This window comes from Osmerus mordax, chromosome 10 (assembly GCF_038355195.1).
Source record: "Osmerus mordax isolate fOsmMor3 chromosome 10, fOsmMor3.pri, whole genome shotgun sequence".
Taxonomy (NCBI): Eukaryota; Metazoa; Chordata; class Actinopteri; order Osmeriformes; family Osmeridae; genus Osmerus; species Osmerus mordax.
In genome coordinates, this window is record NC_090059.1 from 17,273,295 (window position 1) to 17,301,112 (window position 27,818).

The 27,818-nt window shown below is 46.8% G+C and overlaps 3 protein-coding genes across 4 annotated transcripts in view; 2 read left to right on the forward strand and 1 right to left on the reverse strand.

Moving 5' to 3' along the window:
- The first annotated feature begins 295 nt into the window (after positions 1-295).
- Positions 296-9,597, forward strand: st6galnac (ST6 (alpha-N-acetyl-neuraminyl-2,3-beta-galactosyl-1,3)-N-acetylgalactosaminide alpha-2,6-sialyltransferase). Of its 2 annotated transcripts, XM_067245557.1 has the most exons (11): positions 296-342; positions 1,608-2,043; positions 3,916-4,117; positions 4,160-4,267; positions 5,234-5,399; positions 5,557-5,731; positions 5,987-6,125; positions 6,325-6,428; positions 6,755-6,838; positions 8,194-8,293; positions 8,859-9,597. In XM_067245557.1, the coding sequence occupies exons 2-11, from the start codon at positions 1,880-1,882 to the stop codon at positions 9,027-9,029; spliced, it is 1,413 nt and encodes a 470-aa protein (XP_067101658.1). In that variant the 5' UTR covers positions 296-342; positions 1,608-1,879; the 3' UTR covers positions 9,030-9,597. The 2 variants fall into 2 exon arrangements, with proteins under 2 accessions (XP_067101658.1, XP_067101657.1); XM_067245556.1 differs by having other exon boundaries at positions 3,916-4,267.
- Positions 9,598-10,748: 1,151 nt separating this feature from the next.
- LOC136951007 (parvalbumin-like EF-hand-containing protein) lies at positions 10,749-12,420 on the reverse strand. Its single transcript, XM_067245571.1, has 4 exons — positions 12,315-12,420; positions 12,092-12,227; positions 11,885-12,000; positions 10,749-10,792 (listed from the first exon to the last, which is right to left on the reverse strand). The coding sequence occupies exons 1-4, from the start codon at positions 12,418-12,420 to the stop codon at positions 10,749-10,751; spliced, it is 402 nt and encodes a 133-aa protein (XP_067101672.1).
- Positions 12,421-20,536: 8,116 nt separating this feature from the next.
- aatkb (apoptosis-associated tyrosine kinase b) overlaps positions 20,537-27,818 on the forward strand; it is a 34,235-nt gene continuing 26,953 nt past the window's right edge. Inside the window, 1 exon segment of the mRNA XM_067244333.1 lies at positions 20,537-20,635. The gene's annotated coding sequence lies outside the window, so the exon portion shown is untranslated.

Consider the following 27,818-nt stretch of genomic DNA (forward strand, 5'->3'; position numbering starts at 1 on the left):
CTCTGCAGAAGCCTGACAACAACCCGTGCATTTGAATCAGGTGTGCTGGAAGAGGGGAACATCTGAAACAGAAGGGTTGGGAAACGCTGCTGTAGATGACAAGTAGCTTAGAAAGAGGGTTGAAGATGGTCTCTCTCTCTCCATGCCCCTCCTCCTCCCTCTCTCTAAGGAGTTGAGGGGGTTGTCCAATTGCCAGCAGCTGTTGCTCATTTCACAATGGTTCCGCCCATGTTGTTACGGGGTGGAGAGTAGGGCTGCACTCTGTTGAAGAACACCGCTTTTAACTTAGAGGCTCGGAAGAACGCTGCTGGGACGATGTGGAGGAAAGAATATTCAGACAGGGTGAGGAATTTCAACTTATCTCTTTTCTGTGTTGAGAAAACTTTCTGTTCGAAGGAAGGCAGGAGAGAGAGAGTAACTGTTTGCTGTGGGAGTGAAAGAGAGTGGGAGAGAGAGAGAGACAGAGACAGTCAGAGAGGAAACTTAGTCACGCTCAACTGTTACATGGGGTGAACTTATAACTTAACAAATACATTAAGTTAAGTTTTAGCCTACCATCAAAAACAACAATATATTCAAATGTTATCGTGTACACACATACTAAAAAAATCTTCATTTGGTTAAACTAATGGGGTAGCAGTACAAAGTTCATAAAAAATTCTAAGGTTGTTTGAAAACTGACATTTACTTTCAAAGACTGACAACTGAGGTAATCATGGGATCACAGAGTCTCTTTCCAACCATTTATCCTCATCAAGCTGCAGTGAGTATAATTGGCTGTCAGTTGTTTGCATAGGATCCCTCTCACACAGTATTTGTTGGTTTCAAACACAAAGTTCTCAGGCTTCAGTGATGAGGGGCTTTAAGGTCATCAGGATCTTGAGTGAACAAACCAGCCTCAGGCCTGTCTGTAAATTACCATTCCAAGAAAAAACAGCAGTGATCTCTAAAAGTTGTAAAGTGCTGTCTTTTCTTGTTTAGGGGCACACATGCAGTGTTTTCCACCCTGTGTTTACTAGGGAGGGGGTCAAACTGAGAGGAGGAAGTGGGGTGGGGGTGTTGGTCATCTACTTGTTAGTGTCCAGTCTCTGGAGGATCTCTGAATTTCTCGCTGTTCCTTATGACCGTAGTAAAACGAATGCCTCTTCCCATGGGGCAGGGCATCAAACCGCAATAAACACATTTATCCCCTAGAACATAACTGAAATGTGTATGTCTTAAATCTCTCTCACACACACACATTATTTTACTTCTTCTTCTTCGTTTTCCATAATTTTTCTTGCATGTCTCTTGATAAAACACTGATCAAAAAAAGTTGTTTCTCAGAGATTCTGGTCTCCCAGTATAGCTTCTTCTATAGCATCTTATTGACACAGCCAGGTGTGAGTCAAAAAAAGGTATCCAGGATGTTGTTTTTCATGACATGTGGCTTGGTTGTGTCAATACTTGTTTTCTGTGTCATGTAAACTGCCAATTGATGCATAGAATCCAACGATGGTGAACCATGAAGCCATAAACAGACTCTTTATCTCTTTTCCCTCCCCTCTCTTTCCCTCCCCTCTCTTTCCCTCCCCTCTCTTTCTCTCCCCTCTCTTTCTCTATCGCAGACTCGCAAGAACAGTTATTTGCCGTCCACACACCCTCGAAAACTCCAGCAGTGTAAAGTCTAAAGTTTTTTTCTGCTGACTTACGAACAGTTCGCTCCTCCACACCGCTTTTCTCTCACTCTCTGGAAAACAACAACAAACCACATCCTGAGAAGGACTGTCGGTGTCTCCCCCCGCTCTCCCCCCGCACCCCTTCGCCTCCTCATGCCCCACTGGGGGAAGCGTAGGGCAGGGAGCAAGAAAGCAGTCTGCCGTTCAGAAACAGGCCGGCCATGACCCGCATGGGCTTCAAGCAGAGGTTGCTCATCTGCTTCCTGGTGGTCAGCTCCATGCTGGGCCTCTACACTCTGTGTGTGAGCCTGGAGATCCAAGTGCCCTGGAACGTGATGGCTCTGGCACCCTTCCCAGGCACCCGCCGCGTTGAAGAGCCGAGAAGGTACGCGATCGTCCTCTCTTTGAATGGGTCTGTGTGTTGTCTGATGTTCTTTTAGACGGATCGTGTCGACGTACGGTAACGATGTTCGGTCAGTTGTGTGTTTCACCCGTAGTCACAAGCCAGTCCCTCGTTGCATCGATGGAGAATACTGTTGGACCTCACATCACTCTTATGAATTAATACAATTTGTGACGTTTCTGAAAAGCCAAAAAATGTTCGAAATTCGAATGACCACCATAACTCTAAATCAAACAAATTCCGAAACACAAACTATGTAAATTGTTTAAAGGCCAGTAGAAAAGTATAACAGTGCTGTAGGCCTATTTAAGTGTAGTAACAATCAGGGGCGATTCTATGATCAGAACTTTAGAAGTGCTCAACCCCCAATGAGAATGTGACATGAATACAGTGCCTTGCAAAAGTGCTAAACCCCCTTGCTATAAATCCTTAATTTCACTGGATAACAATTAATACATTAATGTATTATTATGCAAAATATTGAATGAATGAAAAAACTAAGGATATCCCTTTCTTCATGAACTACCAGCATCAAATGATAATGAACAATAATAATTTTTAATTATTATTTTTAGGGGTGCTCAGATGAAATTTAGGGGTGCTTGAGCACTCCTAAAAAGGGTCTAAAATCGCCAATGGTAACAAAATCTGGTTTGTGACCTAGTATGACCTGGTTGAATCCGCAATCAATCCCTAAGTATTATTATAATTTTTTTCTTGTCGGCCTGCTTGTTTTTCCTAACGACTAGTCATAAAACAGGATCTGGTTACACGCTCTGAGATCATGGCGGGATTTGGAGGGTCTTTCGGTTTCATTTTTTTCCTCCTGGAAGTCATGTCATTGTGGTTTTCCACAAAGGAGCCACACAGTGCCCTAATGAGAAAAGCCCCTGGAGGTAATTCACCGGAGGTGGTCTGTCACACATGTGAAATGTAAACCTTGTTGTTTTGGGAAATCCTACAACTTTAAAAGCTACCTATCCCGATAAGATGCATTGAGATTGAGAGGCTGGAGAAATGTCATGTGGTCATCTCTCAATGCTCTGATTCAGAGTCTAAATGCCTGTTTCAAACTTGGATGGGTTGGTTCAGACTCTCGTTTACAACTAGCATAGTCTGACTGTGGGTTTATCCGAGAAGAGCTTTAATCTAAATGCCACGGTCTTTAAATAACCCCTGTATCCCTGCAACATCTATGTGTATTTTGCGTGGGAGTCTTGCTGTTCCTTTTCCTTCACTCTACAGCTTTCTGTACTAGAAGAATAGATGGGGTGGGGTGCTGTTTTTACTCTATGGAGTAGAAGAAAAGTTTTCTTCTTGTGGTTTTGTCTTGGACTATATTTGAGACCTGAACTCTGAATTCAACAAGCTCTTGGTGCAACAAATTCCCCTCGGGGCAATAAAGGTTTTCATTCAGAATAAACAGTTATGTTGGTTTTGGAAGAGATCAACTACAATAGGTAGAGTTTAATTACATTTCAGGGATGATCATGTCTAAGTCAAACCTAGATACTAGAAGCCAAACGGAACATGTCATTTGTTTTGTACAGATTATGGTTCATGGGGGGAAATCAAGGCATTTATTGTCATCTTTTTACCAGCCATTTTTACAAAAGCACAGGTGACTGCTATGACACAGTTTGGGACACGAAAAGCTTAAACTCGTCTGTTTGTGGCTTTGATGCTACCCCTTCACCAGTGTCTGACTTGAACCATCAGAACTAGTCATTTTCTGCAGTGAAGTGGTTAAGAAAGTGCATTTTTGTTCAATGACACCATGTCTGTCTGCCAAGGGCCTTCCCTTTACATTCTGCCCTTCTTACACCTCCCCCCCTCACTTTTCTCTCCTGACAGCAACTCTAGCCAAGTGACCATGAGTTTGCCTCACTCCACCCATGTCTTGAAGCTGTCAACTGAATCTGACCACCAGCATTCAAGTAGCGGGGTGATTACAACCCTAAAGGCCCAGCCCACTCATGGAGCTCTACCACGCCAGGAGGACTACACTACCAGTAGCCGCAGTCCGAGCCCTCAGCTCTCCGCGAGGAGCCCTCAGGTCACCACGAGAAGGCCTCAGGTCACCACGAGAAGGCCTCAGGTCACCACGAGAAGGCCTCAGGTCACCACGAGAAGGCCTCAGCTCACCGTCAAGGATCCTCCTTTCATCGGCGACAGCTACGCCAGGGAAGACGCCCCACCGCAAACGGTGAGTTCCTTTTGAGAGTTCCGTCTCATGGTTTCTCAGGTCTGTTTCGTCATTGCATTTTGTAGTGTCATCACATGCTCTACTGGGGGGGAGAGAGAGGGGGGGGGGTTTGAATAGGGGGAGGTGGGGCCTTACTGTGAAGCATTTGCATATAGTCGTTAGATGAGTAAACTTCTTAGGAGTATGGATTATGGATGGATTATTATGGATTTAAACAGCATGCCAGTCCACAAACGGTTCAGTCGATCTTTCCACACATTCCAAAATCAACCAAGAAGTTGACTCACCAGAAGTTGATTGACTTTAATTGCTTGTGTTGCGCATTGCCTAATGCATTGTGGTCAAAAAGATAACCCAAAGAGATGTTGCTCAAGTCTGTCTGAACATTTCACAGCACTTGAACTGAATTATCAAACTGTTTTCCCAAAACAGTAATCTAACTGAACTATTTTCTCCACCCTCTGTTATACTGTTCTGAGATAGAAGCTTAGTTTCCCAGCTTAGTCATTGCTTAGTTTCTGTTGCTGTCAGCTGGTTACAATCTTCTCCTCTGAGGGGAGGGTTCATGTATCTGTATAATTAACCCAAAAGAAGATGGAAAAACATGATAACATCTTTCTGCTGAACAGAATTCTGTAAAGGCAGTGTGTGTGTTCATCGCTGTAGAATGAATATTTACCCCCGCGAAATCCCTACATGTATGAATGTGCATTAATGTTGGTAATGAATGTTGGTGGTGGTCGGAGGGGCCGTAGGCGCTGACTGGCAGCCACACTTCTGTACCACCACCGGTTTGACTGTGTCTGAATGAATGCTGGAATCTGTAAAGCGACCTTGAGTACTCTGAGTAGTAGAAAGTGCTATATAAGATCAATGATATATACTATTATTACTATAATAGTAATAATAAAAAAATATTTAACCTTCGGGATGATTGTGTGAAGTCACCTGCTGTATGTCCTACAGGAGTGTGCAGACGGTGTCCGTAGCAGGGTGTCTCAGACAGAGTTTGGGGAGAGGTTCCTGGTCAACATCCCTGTGCTTCAGTGGGCCAAGCACGCCACCCAGGAAGAGTACGAGCGCCTTCAACAGTACCCCGGGACCCACGGATGGAAAGGACTCGACTTCCAGAGTAATTCATCATTTGCGTTTCCCTTTTAGTGATTTGCGTGATTCGATGTGATTTCACTTTAAGCGATTCGAAAATCATGCTTCAGCCCCAAATGGGTTATTCAGAAATTCGTCTCGAAATGTAAACCGACCCTAAACTGTGAGGTCTGTTCCCTCAGCCGTCCTGGCCTCCCTGTCGGCCCTCAACACTGAGGCAAACCGTCAGATGTTAGATGACTGGGCACGCAGGGCAAATGGATCGAGCTGCATTCGGTGTGCGGTGGTGGGTAATGGTGGGATACTGAACGGTTCAAACAGAGGACGGGAAATCGACCAGCATGATTACGTCTTCAGGTATTCCTCGGCCTCCGCAGGCGCTCCCTCCAGCAGAATCACCGGAAGTTTACTACACATATTTAATGAATAAATATTCCTATCATAAAAAGTTTTACATTTCCACCATTGAGAAAAATGTAAATGGACAAGTTTACATTTTCTGTCATACTGTAATTATACACCGCTCAAAGCTCCTGACTGGTTGTCGTGGTTACTAGAGGGGCTAATGGCCTGTGTGTGTGTGTGTGTGTGTGTGTGTATATTGAATTCCAGGACCAACGGGGCTATCACCAAGGGCTTTGAAGAGGATGTGGGTACGCGTACCTCCCACTACACCTTCTCCACCAACACGATGCGTAACTCAATGGCCAGCTATGGAGGTCAGGGCTACCATGGCCCCCCACAGTCTGAGGTGAGATCACACACATTTACATTTAGTCATTTAGCACACGCTCTTATCCAGAGCGACTTACAGTAAGTACAGGGACATTCCCCCCGAGGCAAGTATTCTGCCATCTGACCACCTTTCTGGATGTGCTTTGCATACACACTTATTATCTGGATGTGGGTTTTGCATAGACTTGTCATTGCTGTTCTCCTCTGTTTCACAGGAAACACGCTATGTTTTTTTGCCTGATCACGACCGTGACTACCTGCTGCTGAAGGCTGCTGCCATGAACACCACAGTGGAGCGAGGGCCCGAGAAGAACAGGAAGTGAGCCACACTTCCTGTTTCATAGCTTTAGGTCACTTACAGCACTGCAGATCCAAGAGGCCGCAGGTTCAAATCTCCCTCTGTGTGTCACTTTAGATGAAACCATCTGCTCAATGAATTTATAATAATAATAATAACAATAATAATAACAATAATAATAATAATTATTATTATTATTATTATTATTATTAGTATTATTAAAATTGTATTTTTTTAATTATATTTTTATTTCATTTTTTTATGTAATCGTTGTTGATGAAACTCACAATAATTTAGCTGGTCCATACATAATTCTCACTCCTTTCTTTCTTTTTTTAATTTATCAGGGCGTCCGTTTACTTTGGGAAGAACGTTTCAGTTCACAACATCAAGATGTACCATCCTGATTTTGTCCGTTACATCAGAAACAGGTGAGCATGATGGAGGAGGATGAGTTGTCATGACTAGGGATGCGTATTGATAAGATTTTGAAGATTCCGACTCCTTATCAATTCCTGCTTATCGATTCTCCCCTCTACAGCCAACTAGGTCTGTGCGTCCTGCACCCCCCCCCCCCCCCCCCCCCACACACACACACACACACACACACCCACACACACACACACACACTCGTTTTAAACGAATTTCTCAAACTGGCTTTGACTAGCTCTGAAATGATAACGTGAAATGATCAATAAGATCAATACTAATGGGAGACGAATGCCGGAGCTAAAATGTATGCTTCAAACGACGGGACAGAAGATAACTTGATGGACTACACACAATAAAGGCTAATAGATTGCTTCACACAGTAACAAGTGGTTGTGATCACTTTTGAGCAGTTTAGCTCTACCTTAGATAGTTAGAGATGAAGCGCGAAAGTAGCTGCGCTGCTGCATGCATCGAACACATGACGTTCCAGTAACTTCATTCCATGCTGTGTGTTCGAATGCTTCTTCATATTTGTAGTATTTCCTCCCTTCGACGAAATAGACTTTTTACACGCGTTACAAGTGGCGTTGTTGTCATTTTGTCGTGTGACATACAACCAAACTTTAGAACGCTTCTTCCTAGTAGCCATGTTTGCTGCAGTCTGTCTGAATAAACTATAAAAGTTCGCACATGTGCAACGGCACAGAGAATCATCGTTAATGATTCTTCTAAACAAGAAGCGGTTCTCGATACCCATCCCTAGTCATGACAACTGGCGCATAACTGAAACGATGCTTATCGGATGGAAACCGTGGCAGCAGTGTTATCACAACAGAAGTGTCAAAAGCAGTTTAACAGCTTCCTGAGGATGTATCTGTTTCATGACGTGAAAAAAAGTGTTTGTTTGCCTCAACGTGCAGTTGGGAGGGTATATCTGTGATGTTGTTCTTTTTTTCAAGTTTCAAGTTTTTTTATTGTCAGGCGCACAGAACAACACAAGGTCAGACTGGGCACTGAACTTCTTGGGACAAGACAACATAAGCAACCTGGCATAACATAAAATATAAGTACTAAGAACATAGATTACATCTATGATAAGCTAGAATAGAAATAAAATAATAAACCTCCTAAATATACAAAATAGTATGCAATATACTAGACCTCTAATACACAATGACCTATACTAACCTTATAGACCTAACTAACCTAAGACAAGACATATACTAACCTAAGACAAGTGGGGTAAGTTAGTGCAATAATGAACTGAAAGTGACTGTGTGTAAAGTGACCAGTAAGAAATGTATCAATGTCCATTTAGAAGCCTGATGACCCTGTGTCTTCTTTTATGGTATAGGTTCCTACGATCCCATACCCTGACAACCAAATACAAGGATATTTACCGTCCATCAACAGGAGCTGTGATGCTGCTGGCTGCCATGCACACTTGTGACAAGGTAAACACCATTATCAGCTTACAGCACAAGAGAAGGCATTGTTGAGGTTTACATTTGGGTGGAGAAGAATATGAGGTTAAATGCCAGACCAAGTTCTTTGTATTTTACCAAGATAAGAAATGATGAAATCGAACAACGAATACAATACACCATGGTGACTCAATATAGATCGGCGATACCAGTCAATGTTACCAGAAGACAAAGGCCTTTGTGAGAATAATCTTGACAGAAATCTGAGAGGGTGTTCTGCCCAGTTCAATTCTGCCTTACCTGTGCAGGGCACACAGGTCTTGTGCCCCTTCCTTCCTGACAGAAAGGGGTTTGGGGTCAGACCTAAAGGTCAGATGATGTCCCAGGGGCAAAAGGATGCATCTTCCACCAGAATGTCTGTTTATGTAACAGAGACATAGAACATGTGATACAGCAGCATAGATTTCATTCCTCCACAGCCGGCAGGTGTAATCTAGATACACCTGAAAGATGACCCCACTTTGAGGAAGTACAGATGTTTTTTTTAATGTTTTTAAAATTAAAAATAATAATATTTTTTTTTAATTTTTGGCAGGTGAGCGCATACGGATTCATGACCCCCGACTACAGCAAGTACTCAGACCACTACTTTAACAGACAGTTTCAGCCTGTGGGGTTCTACATCAACCACGATCTGAGGATGGAGATGAATCTCTGGCAGCAGCTCCACAAGGCAGGACTAATCCAGCTCTACATGAGGCCTTGAAGGCCACAGCCTGGGGCTTGCCTGAAGACGCTACCCCTGAGGGGAAGGGGGAAGGCAGGCCTACTGAGTAGGCTGACAGGAACCCATACCTCTCCCCCCCCCTCCCCCCTGTTCAGGAAGATATATTTACTTACTGTTGCTAAGCAGATACAACGTTGACCTGTCTTGTACCTTCCTAAGCGGACAGCTCCAAAATAGCTGCAAGGTTTGTAATGTCAGTTCCTCAGCACATTTCGTTTGTGGTTTACCAGTTCATCACCAGGCTAATCTGGTAGCCCACCCGGTCCAGGAAACTTTATTTGTGTGGAAAAGGAAAAGGCAGTCCCTTCCTGTAAAACGCCCTCCTTGCCCTAATGCTTGATTTGAGAACTACCAGCAGCAGTCATGGTCTGTTGGTCTGGATATTCAGTAAGATGTACATTTCACTGTTGCAACTCAAGCATTTGACCAAAATGAGTACATATCTGCCATCTAACAGTGAAAAGAATGTTGCTCCAACTTTAGGTTTGTGCCTTAATGTGAAGTTCTTTGTTGTGGAGGGAATCGGGGTGTTGGGTGTGTGTGTGTGTGTGTGGGGGGGGGGGGGGTCACAGAGCAGGATACTATGCCTCTACTTTGCTGCCATAGCTACAATGGTCTCTGTGTGTGTGTGTGTGTGTGTGTGTGTGAGGACTTATCACCAGGACTTCTCTGAGGCCGGATATTTAAAGGTTGTCAAGAATCCTTGTTTCTTTTGTAAATCAGGATGAACCCGAGGTCTGGGAATAGTAGTCACGTGACCACTTTGATTATTTACCGTTAGGATCCTGGAATCACGTATGTTGATTTAATGTGTGTCAGAGAATAGGAGCCTGTCAAAACAGTGGGTGTGTGTGTGTGAAAGCATGGTAGACACCAAAGAAAAGTATAGCATCAGGGAAGAAGATTTTATTAAAATACTTCATCATTTCTGATTTTCTTTTTCTTCTGCACTTTAATGAGACACTTTCTTTACAGATGAAGCCCAGTACGTTTTGTTTTGTGTCAATGCAAAATGTCCAATAGCAATGTGAATTCACACTGAATGATGGAGTTATGGGATCGATCTCTTTGTGCAATTTCTAAAATGATTGTTTTCACGCAACACAGCTATAATAAATCTGTGAAATGGCAAAGTAAAATCACTATGGAGTAATGTGGCTCGGATTTAACATTCTGTCCTGAAAACTGATGACTTTCACATTCCATTGTCAACATTGTGTTTTGCTAATGTGTTGCGGATGGCTGGGTGCTGTTGTGACTCAGTCTAGTACCTAGGTGAGAATGTAGAGGAAAATAGCAGGCACATGTCAGAACTGCTCGCCTCTAGAGAACAATGTCACCAATTCAGATAAGAAAAGCCTTGCTCGCTTTCTCGGATCCTGTGGAGGGAGGGGGGAGGGAGGGGTGTGGGGGGGAGGGAGGGGTGTGGGGGGGAGGGAGGGGTGTGGGGGGGAGGAAAGGGTGTGGGGGGGAGGGAGGAGTGTGGGGGGGAGGGAGGGGTGTGGGGGGAGGGAGGAGTGTGGGGGGGAGGGAGGGGTGTGGGGGGGAGAAAAGGGTGTGGGGGGAGGGAGGGGTGTGGGGGGGAGAAAAGGGTGTGGGGGGAGGGAGGGGTGTGGGGGGGGGGGAATGAGTAATGTCTCTTCAGACTTCACGTCAACCATAAACATCTGCAGATGTGATGGTTGTGAGGGTAGTCTGTCACTTCTTAGGTTTCTTCTCCTGTTTGACCATTTCTGAGAACTCTGCCAGGGAGGGAGAGATGGAGAGAATAAGGAACTGTGCCGGGGAGGGAGAGATGGAGAGAATAAGGAACTGTGCCAGGGAGGGAGAGATGGAGGGACAAAGAGGCATGTCACAGTGGTCAGGCCTGCGTTCGCTATCACGACCTGGGGGTGGCGTGCGGAATGTGTTCCTGTTACATTTTACATTTAGTCATTTAGCAGACGCTCTTATCCAGAGCGACTTCCAGTAAGTTGAGGGACATTCTCCCAAGGCAAGTAGGGTGGAGTGCCTTGCCCAAGGACACAACGTCATTTGGCACGGCCAGGAATCAAACTGGCAACCTTCAGATTACTAACCCGAATCCCTAACCGCTCAGCCACCTGACACCCCCAGTAGTTGACTGTTGACTGTCACAGTGTAGACCAGACAAGCATGTGACTGTACACTCAAACACTGACAACACTCAAATCGTTGTTGTCATTTGAAACTTAGTGTTTCGCATATCCTGTTGTGTAATTTCCTGTCATTGTAAATTGCTGTTTCACAATGGCAAATATTTGTTGAATATTAGTCAGATAAGGCCTGGCACACTGGGCATTCATAGTTAATCCATAAATGATAAAATATCAATGTTGTAGACAATGGTCAATGAAGCGGGGTAATGTATTTTATGTGAAGGCTGCAATTAGTAACATGTAGCCTACTAAATTCAGATATTAGAAACAGCTCCCCTAATTCCTGTCTGAACTCCTTTGTTTTTCTGAAGTTGGAGTTTGACAGTGATTTCACAAAATAAGACACACCCCGCTAAAGGCGATTGGCTGGAACACGATCGCTGGAACTTAATTGACTGGGAAGTAGCGACATGCTCCAAAAAATATAAATGTAGGCCTACCTTCCAACGACATTGTGTTGCTAAACAACTCTGAGGGCCTCATTAGCTCACATCAGCATGTTGGTAGTGGACAAACCTTTTGTTTTTGACTTTTACAGAAAAATAAAAAAAAATCCTATTGTACCTTTTTAAGAATCACTGTTCCATGTGAATGTTAATGTTTACTGACCCCTAGTGGCCATGTTTGGTTTCTACAAGCTTCGGACACAACGTTTACCTTTGAAGTTAATGCGTCCGTCACCATCCGTGTCGGCTGTCTGAATTAAGGCCTCCGCCACCTCGTCAGACAGGGGCACTACAGGAGCTGAACTGGGCACAACCGACAGAATGTACCTGCACACATCGAGAAAAAATCATCGTGATTGTAAAGTACTCATAGAAACTTACAGATTCGTTTTTTTTGCTATCGGTTATTTAGACGCACTTGATTTCGTTCCACTCGATGTAGCCGCTGCCGTCTTTGTCCAGCTTCTGAAAGGCTTTCTTGGTCAACTCCTCTTGTTGTTCTGAAGTTTTGAACTGCCTCATGTACTCTAGAAACTTGCTGTAATTGAAGTTGCCTGCAGAGAAAGAGGCCGTCAGTTTCTCTCACAGCGTTACCCTGCTAGGCTAACCTCGCTACCCTGCTACGCTAGCTCCCTCCTCACCCTTCAGTCTCATCTCCCGGGGGAGGCGTTCCAGGTCGTGGTCGCTGAGGGATGCACCCATGGCCAGAGCTACCTTCTTCACTTGGTGGCTGAAGTCGTCCGCCATGCTGTCTCTGTGAGGCTACACAAGGCACACACGCCACAACTGTTACCATGGAGATCTTGGGTTGGGTTCAAGACTGAGACAGACATGTTTGGTTTGACTTCAGACCCGGAAACAGATGCATCTCTGGGACTCCTGGACAGTTTTCCCTCTTCAGGTTGGAAGAAGGAAACATTTAGACCTGGTGCCTGGACACCTCTTGACTTGCCCCAGAGGGTGTTCCACAAGAACTGAGGCATGAGCCAGAGGGGGGAGAGGGGGGAGAGGGGGAGGTTATAAGAGGAGGCCACTTCCCTGTGTGCTTCCTAATGAAGCATGAAGTCCCTCGTCACTTATGCTTCTCCAGATTGTTGTTGTGAATGTATTTTAAGTCTAAGGCTGGAAGCTTTGCTCTTTCAACGAGTCTGTTGTTATAGCAGCAGTCTGACTAGAGCGATATTTGACATCAGGTCTGGTTATTAGTTCCCTTAGTCCCTCCAGTGTCTAGTCATAGATCTTGTGTGTGGTTCTTTTTAGGTGGTAGTGGAAAGGGTCTGATCTCAGCGGACCAGCATCATTCTGTGTGTGTGTGGTTGTGTGTGTGTGTGTGTGTGTGTCAGTCTACTGCTGGACACACAGGGTGCGGCACAGCAGAAAGAGTTGAATCGAGCTTTACACTGTAACACATCAAGTTTCGGGCTTTCTGTGAGAGTTTCATCATTGCTTTTCTCACTTGAACATTTGCACTTGAACATTTGCACTTCAAGCACCTTCTCAACAAGAGGATCTGTTTTCCCTGCAGGCACATCCAGACCAGAGTTAGAACCCAGATGGAAACACCTTCCCGTTCTTCTTTGCCTTTTTAACGATGAAACCACTGACACATCTGGTACTATGTATTTCACGTTTACACACAATATAAACAGCTCCACAAGCAACAGGCTACCAGAATGCAAAACGAGTCCAGTATTGATCCTGATACACGTTGACAAACATTTACCAAGGGCCAGTCCGTAGGCCTTCTACAACAAGGACATGTTTCTACATCTCTGAGCCCCAAAGTCTAGCTCGTTACACAGCCTCCTGCTCGTTTCCCACTCTGGATCCCTCCAGTTTTACTCACCAGCTCTGTCGCATTGGCTGAATCACACACACACTAGTCCCCAGTCAAGATCACACACACACACTAGACTGGGTTCCTGGTAAGACTACCCTCGCCCTTCCTGTGGAGCCTCATATATATATATATATATAGGAAGGATGATGGAGGGAAACACTTCCAGTTCTTGTTGTTGCACCTGTCTCTCTCTCTCCCCCCCCTCTCTCTCTTCTCCCTTCTCTCTCTCCCCCTCTCTTCTCCCTTCTCTCTCTCCTTCCCCTCTCTTCTCCCTTCTCTCTCTCCCCCTCTCTCCTTCCCTTCTCTCTCTCCCCCTCTCTCCTTCCCTTCTCTCTCTCCCCCTCTCTTCTCCCTCCCCCTCTCTCTTCCCCCCTCTCTTTTCTCTCTCTTCCCCCCCCCCTCTCTCTCTCCCTCCTCTCTCTCTGTATCTCCCTACGGAGTCCGTCTCCAACAGAGCTTGGGCACCTTGTCTCCTGGACAGGCCTCACACATGCCCAGCCAGACTGGCAGTGCACCCAGTTCCCACTGCGGGTTGAACAGGAGGGCAAGATCGTCCTGTTATCCACACAGACTATGGGGACAGCATGTGTGACTGCTCAGTTCTGGACAGCGTCTTAAAACCATCAGTTAAACCTCCTCGAGGAGACGGTTCTCTTCTGATGTGTTCCAGATGTGTGTTCCCACACGTTACTGAAGTCGATCGGGCCGTGTTCTTCGGGCCGTGTTCTTCGGGCCGTGTTTTTCGAGCCGTGTTCTTCGGGCCGTGTTCTTGGACCCCTGTCGTGTTCTCCCCTCACTGGGTATCGATCCGGCCCATCTTAGATCAGACCCTGTCTCCCCTGTAGACGCCACACTGTGTTCAGAACACATCCAGACAGGCCCTGCAGTTCTGCCACAGCTGGACCACGGCCTCACTCCAGGAGAGGAGTATTTTGGTACACAGAACACCCCCCCCCTTCCCCCACGCGCCACACACACGACTCTTCCCCTCAAACTGCTCAGGATCGCTGTGACGGGGAACCTTCAGAAGAGCTACTGTGCCTGTGTCTTACACAATTTGTCTATCCATTTGAAGGCGATGAATAAAACATTTTTGTATTTTAACTAATGAGTTTAAACACACTGAAGGTGGCTTTTGTTTAGTGATGTGGTAGTCTATCATTGAGAGGTTTTATGGCTTTGATGTAGCCTAAGTATTTAAGTTATACAGGGGAAAGAAGTGTTAAAAAGCTGTTGTGTAGGGGAAGGAAAGACGTTAGCTGACGAGACCGTCCAGAGTGATGATTGGAATGGGATAGTGCAGTATTTACTGGAGCTTAAACGCTTTATTTTAAAACGCTTAATATCGATCCTAAATTCAATACGCTAATTTCATGCGACCAAAACTGCGACTGCTTCAGTTCAGATGGGGTTGTTAATAGGCGAACACAAATTTAATAGGCTACTTTATTTGAACGTATATTAGGCCAAAATAGACTTTTTGACTTATCAACTTCACCAAAATGTACTTAAAGGACCTTAACAAGCCTAGGGGAGTGGTTGGGGCATTGGAGCCGTCACATTTCAGAGCCACATTAGTGAGGGCTTAACACACCAGAGTCGTGTTGACAACCTCCTATGACTTGTGAATGCACGCGGCTCAATTGGTGTTAATGAGTGCGGTTAGCATGACAGACACGCTGAGCGAACCGGTTATGAGCTTTTAATTCTTCATTGTGTAGGTCAGATAATTCAGGCTGACTCTTGACTTTCAAACTAAGTTAGCCTACTTGTTATGCTTAAACCGATGTAGTTAAATTACCGATGTGCTCCAGCCGCTTCCAGGTTAGGTAAAAAAAAAATCCAAATTAGTTTCGCCTAGCCTAAACATATTCATCCAATTCTGAATTAGGGTACAGTCTCATAAGATTGCTATGCTACGCTTTTCCCAGAGTTGTTGCAACATTTTTGCAAATCCATTTAGAAATGTTTCTGGTGTGCTCGATAAAAATAAGTTTTACCGTAGCATCACGGCAAGAATTTCCATTAAAACTTGTAGGAATAGAAGAACCAATCATCAGTGGAAGCTTGATTGAGCAGGCCCTACATCTAGGTAGGAAATGTTAGGTAAGTAAAGTGAGTTACATTTTAGTCATTTAGCAGACGCTCTTATCCAGAGCGACTTACAGTAAGTACAGGGACATTCCCCCAAGGCAAGTAGGGTGAAGTGCCTTGCCCAAAGACGCAACTAGCCAGGAATCGAACAGGCAACCTTCTGATTAATAGCCCGATTCCCTAACCGCTCAGCCATCTGATGAGACATGAGACACCAAGAGGAGCACATCTTCTGGTCTCTTGGAAGACCGTCACCATATAAATGACTCAGGTAAAGCACATCCACATGGACCCTGTTGAAACAGCAGGCATGTCCTGTAGTCTGGGTTTACACGGCTATACTGGATCTGTTGCTTCAACCTTGTTTGCCTCCGTCATGCAGTTTGTTGAGTCTGTGAGCTAATAGGTTTCACATCTCTGTTGTCAGACTGTCTGTACATTCCTGGATATCACACACACACACAGTTGGACTGCCTAATTACTCTCTATTCTTTCATTGTTGGCTCACATGGAATTATCTTAAATTAGAGTTCCCCACTGGAGTCTCGTGGACATTCAGGGGATTGGCAGGGGTCTTCCTCCTCCAGGACTACTGATAAAACTCCTAAGCGCACCAGAGACACGTGACTTAGAATGCAGGTGATCTCTCTTAGTAATGTGGTTGTAGCAGGGGCCGATCTAGCGCCCTGTATATGTTCAGGTTTCAGTTACACTGTATATTCAGCTTTGATCTGATCATAATATTGGTGTTGGACGATACACTATTATATCATCTTATACCATAAACATAGGGTGTGTTGTGTACTATCAGTTTACCGGTAATGCAAGCTGTAGTATAAAGTGAACATTGGATCATACAATTTAAGATTTCATTCCCATTAAATCCAGGCTCCATGGTTCTTGGAGGCTGGTGGAGAGATGGAGTGGATGCAGGCCGGGAGACCGTCTGGCTGGGGTGAGGAATGAGGGCCCCAGTGGTGAAACCAGAGCACGGTACTCCCCAGTAAACACCAGCTGCAGCTGCCCAGGTGCAGAATGACGAGGCCCCGTTGGGGGCTGTTACAACTGGGCTCAGAGCCTGCCCCAGGCCCCCTTCCTTCCTCCATCACCCCCATAGGACAGCACTGGAGACTGGGCTGGGAGGACAGGAGAGGAAAGGGAGGAGGAGGAGAAGGGTGGGTCTGGTGCTTGAATTCCTAAACACTGATCCCTCATTTATTCTCAGAGCAGTGGGATGTCAGATTCCTGTATTCATACGCACAAACGTGAGTGTGTCCGCTTAGTTAGGCACGTCTAAATGCAGGGAGAGATGCGTTTAATCACATGACCTGGACAAACAACCCCTTTGGTTAGCTTCTCACCTCGGAAAACAGCCGCTTTTCTCTGCCCACTGTTTCCAGGGCAACAACACATCCGCTGCTAGGTCTCAGAATGGTAAAGCAATAGACAGCACGAACGAATCACTACAAGTTGGATATTCACCTCAGCGAAACCGAGTGCAGAATTTAGGCACCTTTGTGGAAGGTGTTGCTCTATTAGACTCACGTCTCCATGGTTACAGACTGACAGAAATAGATCCAAAAAGATGGATCCAAAAAATTAAATAATAAAAAAAACAACTGTGATATTCAGTGGAAAACAAGAGGACAGAAAATAGAGAGATACTGGGAAGGGACCAAACATCTGTATATTGTGTATTGACCCTGTTCATGACAAGCAGAAACGTATACGGATATATGGACACACTGCAGCTAAATCATATATATGCATGAGAGTCTTTTTGGAGCACCTAGTTCACAAAGACTCTAGCAGACTATGATGTCTTCACATCATGTCTGAGTGGTTATGTAACCACCCCACAGCTCCTTAACTGGAGGAGAGGGATTCAGGACAGGATGTGGGGGGGGGGGGGGGGGGGGGCAACAAAGAGGAAATTTCATGGACAACAGATGCTCTTTGACAGCCCAGTGACATTTTGATCCTTTGCCTTTTTGCATTGAGAGTGGCAGGCAGTGCGACACGCAAGGAAGCCAGGATTCTGATCCTCCGAGAGAGAGGGGGAGAGAGAGGGAGAGAGAGAGGGAGAGAGAGGGGGGGAGAGAGAGAGGGGGAGAGAGAGAGAAAGAGAGGGGGAGAGAGAGAGAGGGGGAGAGGGGCAGGAAACAGGGGGGGTGAAAGAGAGAAAATAATGTGAGGGGGGGAGGGGGGTCTGGTTCAACAGTCTAAACAGTAGATTAAGCGGATATAAAGTCCTGGATTGTGCCTTTATGGTGTTACATCACTATCCCTGCTCGTGTTCCTCCTGTGTGCTATATCCTCCTCCTCCCCCTGAGCTGAAGCTGAATGAGATGTGAGGGTTGCAGACCTGAGCTGAAGCTGAATGAGATGTGAGGGGTGCAGACCTCCTGGAGGAGCTACAGTTGTACTCGGGAACATTTTTGCGCATGAACTCCACAATGCTGTCTGTGTCTGCTTAGAACAATGTAACATCCTATGTTTTGTATTCATGAAGTGTCGTGGCCAGACTTGACAGAAAACGTTGAATAATTGTTGTCTTTGTGTGTTGTCTTTGGACTACATGTTGACTGCATATTGCATTTTGTGGCGGTGACTTATTACTGTACAACACATTTAGGTATAAATTGGATAAGATTAAAATCGTCATCGGAAAAGTGGTCTTGCGCTGTGCGTTTTCCCCTCCCCCTAATACTCAGCGCAAACCGCTGTCAGAAATTCCATTTGGAACATTATCGAGCAAGATGGCGCTCTGGCTGTCAGGGCGCGGACAGCTCCCGCAACACCAGGGACATCTCTGTGAGAAACTACAATAATTGAAATACATTTGGCTACACGAAACTGAAGTGCGTTTGTACTGCATATTTGACAGTCAACGGACATCGCACTCGGAAGAGTTCACCTGTCAGTGGGATGCCCGTGCCCCGGAACTCTCATCGGTTTGGTGCAGAGACTGAATGGGAGCGATTTAAATACTGTGGTGTTTCAAGTTGATTGCTACGGCGCTTACAGGTTCCACTGCAGCCTCAGTGTCTGCACATCACCTACAGTCGGACTCGATTAGGACACAAGTGAGATTTCAGTTTGTGTTGCCAGCAAAATCCAATGCAGCACGGCGTAAGATGAAGCGGTCGTCATACCTCTCAACAGCTGTTTCTCAGTCAGAGGGTTTCATTTTTAACAAACATGAGGGCAGCGCTTTGAGATGCTTCGTAGAATACGACTTTAATTTCTGTCATTAAAGACTGCAGTACATATCTGCTACATCAGCATCCCTATGGCCGAGATGATGTCTGCGTTACTAGTGACCATCATGTCTTCATCTCTCCTCGGCACCGGCTTTGCTCTCAGCTCTCGTTTCGACTCAGGTCAGTTGAATGGAAATGGAACCGTTCCACCCTCCTGGACGTTGTGTTCATTAATGGCCATATGTGGGTCTTCAAAGACTTCCATCATTCACGCTTTTCCCCCCCGTTATTTGTGTTGTACGGACACCGTTATTTGTGTTGTACGGACACCGTTATTTGTGTGTGATTTAATCACATAAAAACAATGAGACATAGAACTACAGACTACCTGTAGGTTGTATTTTTTATTTTGTGTAAGTTTAAGGAACATGTAAGTGCCCATAATTGCATTGTTCGTGTTGGTCAAACCACAAGGCTGGGTAGGTAATGCAAGGAGATAAAGGTGAAAGGTGAGGGGGCATTCTGGAAGAAGCTTTCTTAATTGAAGCAAGAGATACTGTGGTGTCATCTAATGGATTTAGAGAGAGGAAAGGAACAAGAAGATCAAGGGAATGAATGAAGGGGACTTGTATATTATTAGTCCTAATTGTTTGAATGAAATCCCTTAAAAAAAATACATATATATTTATACATATATATGTGCGATTTCTCCCAATCAAAGGGAAGGGGGGGGGGTTGTCAAGCCACTGTGATTTCACGTCAGTTTATCAGAGCTCCCAGAATTCCATCTTCTCGTCATTCAAGTGGTTCCTATGGTGACCAGGAGAGCTTGTTAGTGGCCTTCCCCTTTTAGAGTCAGATTCGTTTCAGCAGCCACCTCCCATCATCCCACAGTCTCTGCCTCCCAGCAGGCAGCCCTCAGCCTTCCTTCACCGACTCGCTGCTGCCATGTCGGCTGTTTGGCAGGGAGGTGCTGGTTAGGGTACTTGGTGGTAGATGCACTGCGGTATCTCGGTCCTCTTCCGCTGACTTGATAAACGCATGACTGTTTCATGACACATTAAGCATCTCTGTAGCCTGTATCAACGTGTGCTAACAGCATCTCGCTCCCGGTCTGTTCGCCTGCCTGTCTCTGCGTTCTGCAACGTGTTGTTGTTAGAACGGCCTGGGCTACCCAGTCACCATGGAGCAGGAGTGTGTCTAGTTTACAATTCATGTTTAGATAACAAGATGCACCATTTGATTTAACTCCGAGCTGCCTGTGGTCCTGTCACGCATAAGGAAAGCAGGAAAGAGAACCAGATAAATGTAAAGAGGAAGGGGTTGGGGATGGATAGGTGTAGAGAGCAGAGGAGGGAGGGAGGTAGAGATGGGGGGGAGCAAGAGAGAGTGGGGGAGGGGTACTGGCCAGGGAGAGGGAGATGAAGATAGAGAGATGGGTAGGGAAGGAAGGAGTAGGAGATGGAGGGGAGGGCTGAAGGGAGGAACGGTAGGAGGGGTGTGTGTGTGTGGGTGGGCAGGGGGGGGCTGTGTGTTGTGAAGTTGTGAGTGCAGCATTGAGGGTGCTGGGTGACATCATGGCTGGATGGGGATGGAGGGGCAGGGCTGTTACTGGCATCCTTGGCTTGGTGCCCAGGCCCCAGGTTATCCATTTCACTTTTGTCAGTGTGGCGGCTGCACAGAAAGCACACAGCGGAGACTGAAGCAGCAGCACTGCCCATGTTGCAGCCTGCCTCCCCCACACACACCCCTCTCTGAGCTGGCCGGAACTGGAGACCCAGGGCCCAGGACTGGAAGGCAGGGGCAGGCCCTGCCGGAGCTCCAGGTGAGCCTGGGAGGGTTGGGAGATGGGCGGCCTGGGAGGGTTGGGAGATGGGCGGCCTGGGAGGGTTGGGAGATGGGCGGCCTGGGAGGGTTGGGAGATGGGCGGCCTGGGAGGGTTGGGAGATGGGCGGCCTGGGAGGGTTGGGAGATGGGCAGCCTGGTTAAAGCTTGAGGTCGCAGGCCAGGAAAGGAGGAGGTTTCTGGGAGCTGGTAGATCAGGTCTCTTTCTTTGGGGGAAGCGTATCCAGGGGATGTGGGGATGGTTGTTGACACTTGCCTGTAACCTTGGTGGGGAAGGGGAGGGAAGAAGAGTAGCTGCCACACGGAGATAAAAAGTTATGGTATATTAAATAACGTTGCATCAGGCTGAACAAGAATGCTGAAAAGATTATGTTGTAAAGAATGTATTGGGTTGTGTGTGAAAGCTGCTATGGATTGGGTCTAAAACAGGATTCCTTGTACAATTCTGTATCATTTTCCAAATAATTTTCCAGAATGATCGAGTTCAGATCACACACAAAGACACCTTTCTTGCACACACACTCTGATGTCGCAGCTTCTAATGTAGGCAGTCCCGTGCTACAGGATGTAACGGGGTAGCTGAGTAAGTTCGTGTTTTTGTGCATAACCTCTTACTGTCAGCTCTGCTTACTGTGGAACATATGGCCCTGATGCTCTGATATTCTCTGTTGAACATCCCAAAGTGTAGCGAGAGATGCTGGAGCACTAGCGCTTCACTGCTAATGGCCCTAGACCTCTGTGGGCGGCTGTGTGTGTGTGTGTGCGTGTGTGTGTGTGTGTGTGTGTGAGAGAGAGAGAGTCGCTGTAAACTGGAGAGAAAAGAGGATAAGGTTGATTTTCGATTTTCGAATGGCTTGACAGACCACAAAGGAAACAAGATTCACCGCACCAGCTCTATTTTCTTGCTTTGTCTCTAGAAGTGGGCCTGTGTTTGTGCGCATCATGTTTGAACCTGAGAATGAATGATTTTACTCTCCTACGAGGGAGATTATCGAAGATTAGGATCTCTGCGAGTCAGATTTGAATGGGAACGGGCTATTTTTGTTTAGCATTTTTTAGAAAAACAGATTAGAGAAAAAACTGTGTGCGTGTTTAGTGGGAAGAAACCTGCCAATGGATCGGTGAAAATAGGACAGTCTTTTTCTATTGTTGACATACATTCTCTCTCTAAATTGGCCAACTATCTTATTTATTGCCCTGCATTTGTTAAAGCACTGCCAGCCAAACTGATGTAGCAATGACTTTACAAAATGCGTATATATATATATATATATATATATATATATATATATCTATCTATCTAAGTGTTCCTTTTGCAACCGCTCCCCTTTTACCCCTTTAACGTTTATACAGTAAAGGGGTCAGGTGGCTGAGCGGTGAGGGAATCGGGCTAGTAATCCGAAGGTTGCCAGTTCGATTCCCGGTTAAGCCAACTGACGTTGTGTCCTTGGGCAAGGCACTTCACCTTACTTGCCTCGGGGGAATGTCCCTGTACTTACTGTAAGTCGCTCTGGATAAGAGCGTCTGCTAAATGACTAAATGTAAATGTAAAGGCAGTATTCAACGCCAATGAACCAAATATTACATTCCCTTTACATCAGTCTGTTTACTATATACAGTCTATTTAAAGTACAACCAGAATTTAGCAAATATACAGTGCATACGTAATTGACTGTGAAACAATCCACAATAAGAATACATCTCAGTATCAACCTTGTGAGCTTGAATCGCTGTTGTGTTTAATCTCTTAATCTTTATCGATTGTCTGTGCTGATAACATTAGCCGCCATACTGATAGGCAGGTCTGCTCTGGAGGCCCTGAATCTTGTTTACCAGCATTCTGCAGCTGGTGGGATCCCTGCCTCTTCTAATGGAGGCAGACAGGAGTCACCTGGTTAGAGCCCGCAGCCTGTCCTCCGTACAACATCCTCCTGGCCGGCTTCCAAAACGGTATGCTTAGCCAGCAAGCTACATCCATATGCCTACTGTGATGCCATAGCTGACTAGCTGTACGACTAGTATGATGTCAAAAATGATAAGCTTCATGGCTAGTATGATGTCATAGGACTAGCTGAATAGCTAGTATGATGTCATAGCTGATTAGCTGTGTGGCTAGGATGATGTCATAGCTGACTGGCTGTGTGGCTAGTATGATGTCATAGTTGACTAGCTGTGCGGCTAGTATGATGCTATAGCTGAAGAGAGGAGAGAGGAGAGAAGGATATTCCTGGCTAGGATAGAGAAGGAGGGCACTGGTCTAATCCAATCAGCATCTCCTGTGTCGGAGTTGGTATTTCAGCACCATGGACAGTTCCTACTGCGAGAACATTAAAGGCAGGGTAGGCAATGTTGTTGAGAAGCACTTTTTGTCACATTTACTGTAATAATCTTCACATCCTGATAGCAACCAACACATCTAAAGGTTTGTTTGCAGTAAACACGTCCAATCATTAAGGCACTTATGATTGGATTTGACTCGGACTTAATGCAATGATTGGACGGGCTGCTTGTCTGTCTGACTACCTCCCGGCAGTAGTCAAGATGCGCGTTCGTGTGTTTTGGGGGAGTGGCTTTCAAGACGGGGGGGTGGGGATAGTTTGGTCTGAATCCTTTTCAAACTATCCTACCATTAAAGGAGAACAGATATTGCAGACCTGGTGAGCCACAGTGTGTCTGGACACCCAGAGATGCCCACTTCTCAGCTGCTCCTTGTTAGCTTCTATCAAACAACATCCTGCAAGAACACCATAAGTCGCATTCCCACGACAAGCTACATTACCTTCCTTCGATATGGAACAATCTGGCTCCTCAGATGAAACACAATACGGAAATGCGAGCCATTATTTTTGGCTGTCGGCGCAATCGCAGATGTGCTGTGGGAATAATTGAATTTCCTGGTCCATTTGGGTGTCCTACCCAGGTCATTAATGATATATTGATTTGTAACGGAGCCCTGGTCCCTGAGAGGGAGCGGGAATGGACTTCCAGTCAGTCATGATCCACAGTTCTAGTTGTAGTGTGGAGACTACAGTGATAAACTGGACTCTTTCAGTCAAGTGGACAGATGAGAACAGGAGGCTGATAGACTGACCGGCATCTACAGATGAAGATCAGTTTCCCCTTATCCTGTCTCTCTCTGTGTCTCTTTCTCTGTCTCCGTCTTTCTCTCTCTATCTCTCTGTCTGTGTCTCTCTCTGTCTCTCTTTCTGATCTAACTATCAATTTATCAGTCAGACAGGCAGACTGTCTCCCTCCACCCCCCCCCCCCCCTCCCCCTGTGTACCGCCAGCTACAGAGGAGCCCATTAAGAGAGTAGAAGAGCTGACAGGCTGAGAACAAACTCACTGTGGTCTTTGGTCATGTGCACAGTCTCATGCTCTCCCCACTGAATGTGAAACATGATTTGGATGTGATCCTGAGCCCTGTCCAAATGTGCTCTCTGGCAGGAGCCCGTCCGTGAGTGGGCAGTGAAACCAGCCATGGGCGGCCTGTGGGGTTCGCTTGTTGATCCGTTACTGAGGTGACGAGGTGTGAGACCGAGACGCCGTCCCAGACAGATGCTCCTCAAACTGTGACCACGGCAACGCAGAGGTCCCTGTCTCTTGGCATCACCGTCCCCATTCATAGTAAATCCTTACGCCAGTTCCGAGATTCTGATTGGCTGTTCATGGGCATGGCTAGTCTTAAAGTGCTCCTCCTCTTTCTATATGTCAGCACACGTATGTGATGCACATGGGAGCATGTGTTTTCTATTTCAAGGTGTGTGTGTGTGTTATTATGGTAGTGATCAGGGATTTTAGTACGTGTGTGTCTGTGTGTGTGTGTCTGTGTGTGTGTCTGTGTGTGTGTCCGTGTGTGTGTCTGTGTGTGTGTCCGTGTGTGTGTCTGTGTGTGTGTCTGTGTGTGTGTCTTTGTGTGTGTCTGTGTGTGTGTCCGTGTGTGTGTCCGTGTGTGTGTCTGTGTGTGTGTGTCTGTGTGTGTGTGTGTGTGTGTCTGTGTGTGTGTGTGAGCTTAGCTTTTGCTCTACTTTTTGGTTTGAGGGCCTCGTTTCATCTCGGTCACAGATTACTTCATCCAATATTTATCACAGTTTTATCCCCTCCCAGATCCAGCTCCCTGATCACTGCCAGTAGGCTCCCTCACAGCATGAGCCGGACAGCACACACACACACACACCACACACACACACACACAAGAAAGGCCACTTGTTTCAAGCAAATGCATTGGCTTCACTTCCGCACACAACACAAAACGCACACACAAAACATCCACGTAGAGGCACTCGTTCAGTCCTTCAGCAGGGGGCCCACGCGTCGCAGCAGAGCTCGTTGGCACGGTTACGTAAAGCAGCCTGCTCTCCTGTACAGCAGAAGCCCTCTGAAGCAGCCTTGCACACCCTCTGAAGCGAACAGCCTCGGGGCGCCATCTCTTCCTAACGGCAGTCCGAATACATTACCACTGTGACCTTCAAGCCATTTGCATGGGCCGTGCTTTCAAACCAAGAGTCGTCCGATGAAACCCGGCGTCGCCGTGGCAACCGCGCTGGGGGAAACCCGGCGGCTGGTTGGTGCTCCGCCTCCGTGATGGGCTTGAGCACAGTGGACGTCCCGATACCCAACGGTTCCTGGGGAACTGGGGCGGAGGGGGGCGGAGGGAGAGAGAGTGAGAGAGAGGGAGAGAGAGAGAGAGAGAGAGAGAGAGAGAGAGAGAGAGAGAGAGAGAGGGAGAGAGAGAGATGGAGAAAGAGAGAGAGAGAGGGAGAGAGAGGGAGAGAGAGGGAGAGAGAGATGGAGAGAGATGGAGAGAGAGAGAGAGGGAGAGAGAGGTAGAGAGAGGTAGAGAGAGATGGAGAAAGAGAGAGAGAGGGGGAGAGAGAGATGGAGAAAGATGGAGAGAGAGGGGGAGAGAGAGATGGAGAAAGATGGAGAGAGAGGGGGAGAGAGAGATGGAGAAAGGTGGAGAGAGAGGGGGAGAGAGAGATGGAGAAAGATGGAGAGAGAGGGGGAGAGAGAGATGGAGAAAGATGGAGAGAGAGGGGGAGAGAGAGATGGAGAAAGATGGAGAGAGAGGGGGAGAGAGAGATGGAGAAAGATGGAGAGAGAGGGGGAGAGAGAGATGGAGAAAGATGGAGAGAGAGGGGGAGAGAGAGATAGAGAAACGGGGAAGAGAGTGTTGTGTGTGTGTGCATTGAAGCGTGCACCACATGTGCATAGTATAAACGTTATGTGTGTACACATTATGTGTGCATTCATGTGTGTGTGTACATGTGCATGCAGGTGTGCGGGAATGTGCCCTGTGTGTGTGTGTGTGTGGCGGTGGTTATGTAACAGGGCTGCTGAGGAGGCTGTGATGTCACAGACGTGCAGGGACAGTCTGTGGGGAGGCTGTCCAGGAAGAGGGAATTCTTTCTGCTCCAATGGCCTCTCAAGACACAGCTGCAGGAAGAGAGAGGAGATGGAGAGGGAGAGGGAGGGAAAAAAGGAGAGAGGAAGGGGGAGGGAACAAGACAGAGCAAGACAATGAGGGAGAGGAAGAAGGAGAGAGAGAGAGAGAGAGAGAGAGAGAGAGAGAGAGAGGAAGAGGGAGAGGGAGGGTGATAGGGATAGGCAGAGAGAAAGAACAAGACAATGAGAGAGAAGGAGAAGGAAAAAGAAAAGGAGAGAGAGAGAGACATTTAGCAGACACTCTTATCCAGAGAGAGAGAGAGAGAGACGTATGGAGGAGGACTGCCACCACGCTAATGTACAACACGATACGTGACTCACAGTGATTCATCAACAAATAGTAAGACCAGCGGCGGGCCCAGATACACTTGAATGCTTAAAAGCTTCAACGCTTAGAGAACCTTTCTGTGTGTGTGTGCGTGTGTGTGTACGTGTGTGTCTGCACGTCTGTACAGACATTTAACAGGAATTGACAGGGCTAATTGTTCTTCAGTCCTCACCACAGAATGCAGCTTTTTTGTCGTCGTGTTTTATTTGGCTTGGCAGAGCATGACCACACGGAAGCGCTACACTCTCTTAGGTCCTCTGCTGTCACCGTCAATGAGCCACTTGGGATTGTGTCTCCACAGCCTGTGCCACTGGGAATTAGTGTATTCATCTCTCAAAGGTGCAAGGAATATCTTGTAGTGAACAGGATAAAGTTGATTCAAGGATTACGGCAAAGCTACACCTTTGCTGACGTTGTCCCCTTTGCAAACATGACATTGTCATAGTGTGACCTTAAACACTGTTAATAAAACACAGAGTGTCAGCTGTTGTTAGGGCACACACACACACACAGCACAATATCCCAGTCCATAAGTCAGCCAGTACTCTCAGACCTCTGACTTGATGAAAAGGAAGTTTCCAGACTAGCTGACGGCCAGCCAGGCTGCGTGTGGAAGATTATGCTGAAGTCGTTTGTCTCCAACAGTCAACACGATTATGCATGTTCTGCTGTCAGGAGCTACGGTAGCGTTCTGCCTGCCAGTGTTAAGGGGCCATGATAGGATGTCTGTGTACAGCTGATGGTATCAGTGCTGTCGATTACAGCCGGGCTCTGGGCCCTGGCTGGAGTGCCCTGCTGGGGGGCGCTAGAGAGGCCTTTGAGGGCACACCTGTGGTGTAAGCAGGCCTAGCGTGTTCCAGTGCGTCACAAGGGCAGAGAGAGCTCAGCGATCGCCCCCAGGTGAGGCAGACAAGCTCAGATAAATCAAGCCCACAGTTGGAGTCAGAGTCAACGATGAGCAACACACATTTTACCGGGGGGGGGGGGGGGGCAGGTGGGGGGGGGGGCGCATGTCAGGTGACCTGCTTCGTCAGAGAGACGCCTCAACACAAACAAGCAGTTCTAAACCGAAAAACAGCAAAGCTTCCTTGGTATTCTGTAGACAGAAAACACGGCTGCTCTTGTGTGTGTGTGTGTGTGTGTGTCTGTGTGTGTGTGTGTCTGTGTGTCTGTGTGTCTGTGTGTGTGTCTGTGTGTGTGACAGGGATGACAGGGTGGTTGGTGCCCGCCCGTGTCGGCAGCGGTGAAGGGGTCCTTCCTCTAAGTGGGTGACAGCGGAGGACAGCAGACAAAGGGGGCGGGGGACTGTCATGTGCACACTGGGGCGCAGGTGTCGTGTTCAGGGACGAGGATGGTTACGCAACCTCCACGGGAGCAGGAGCTGGTTCAGG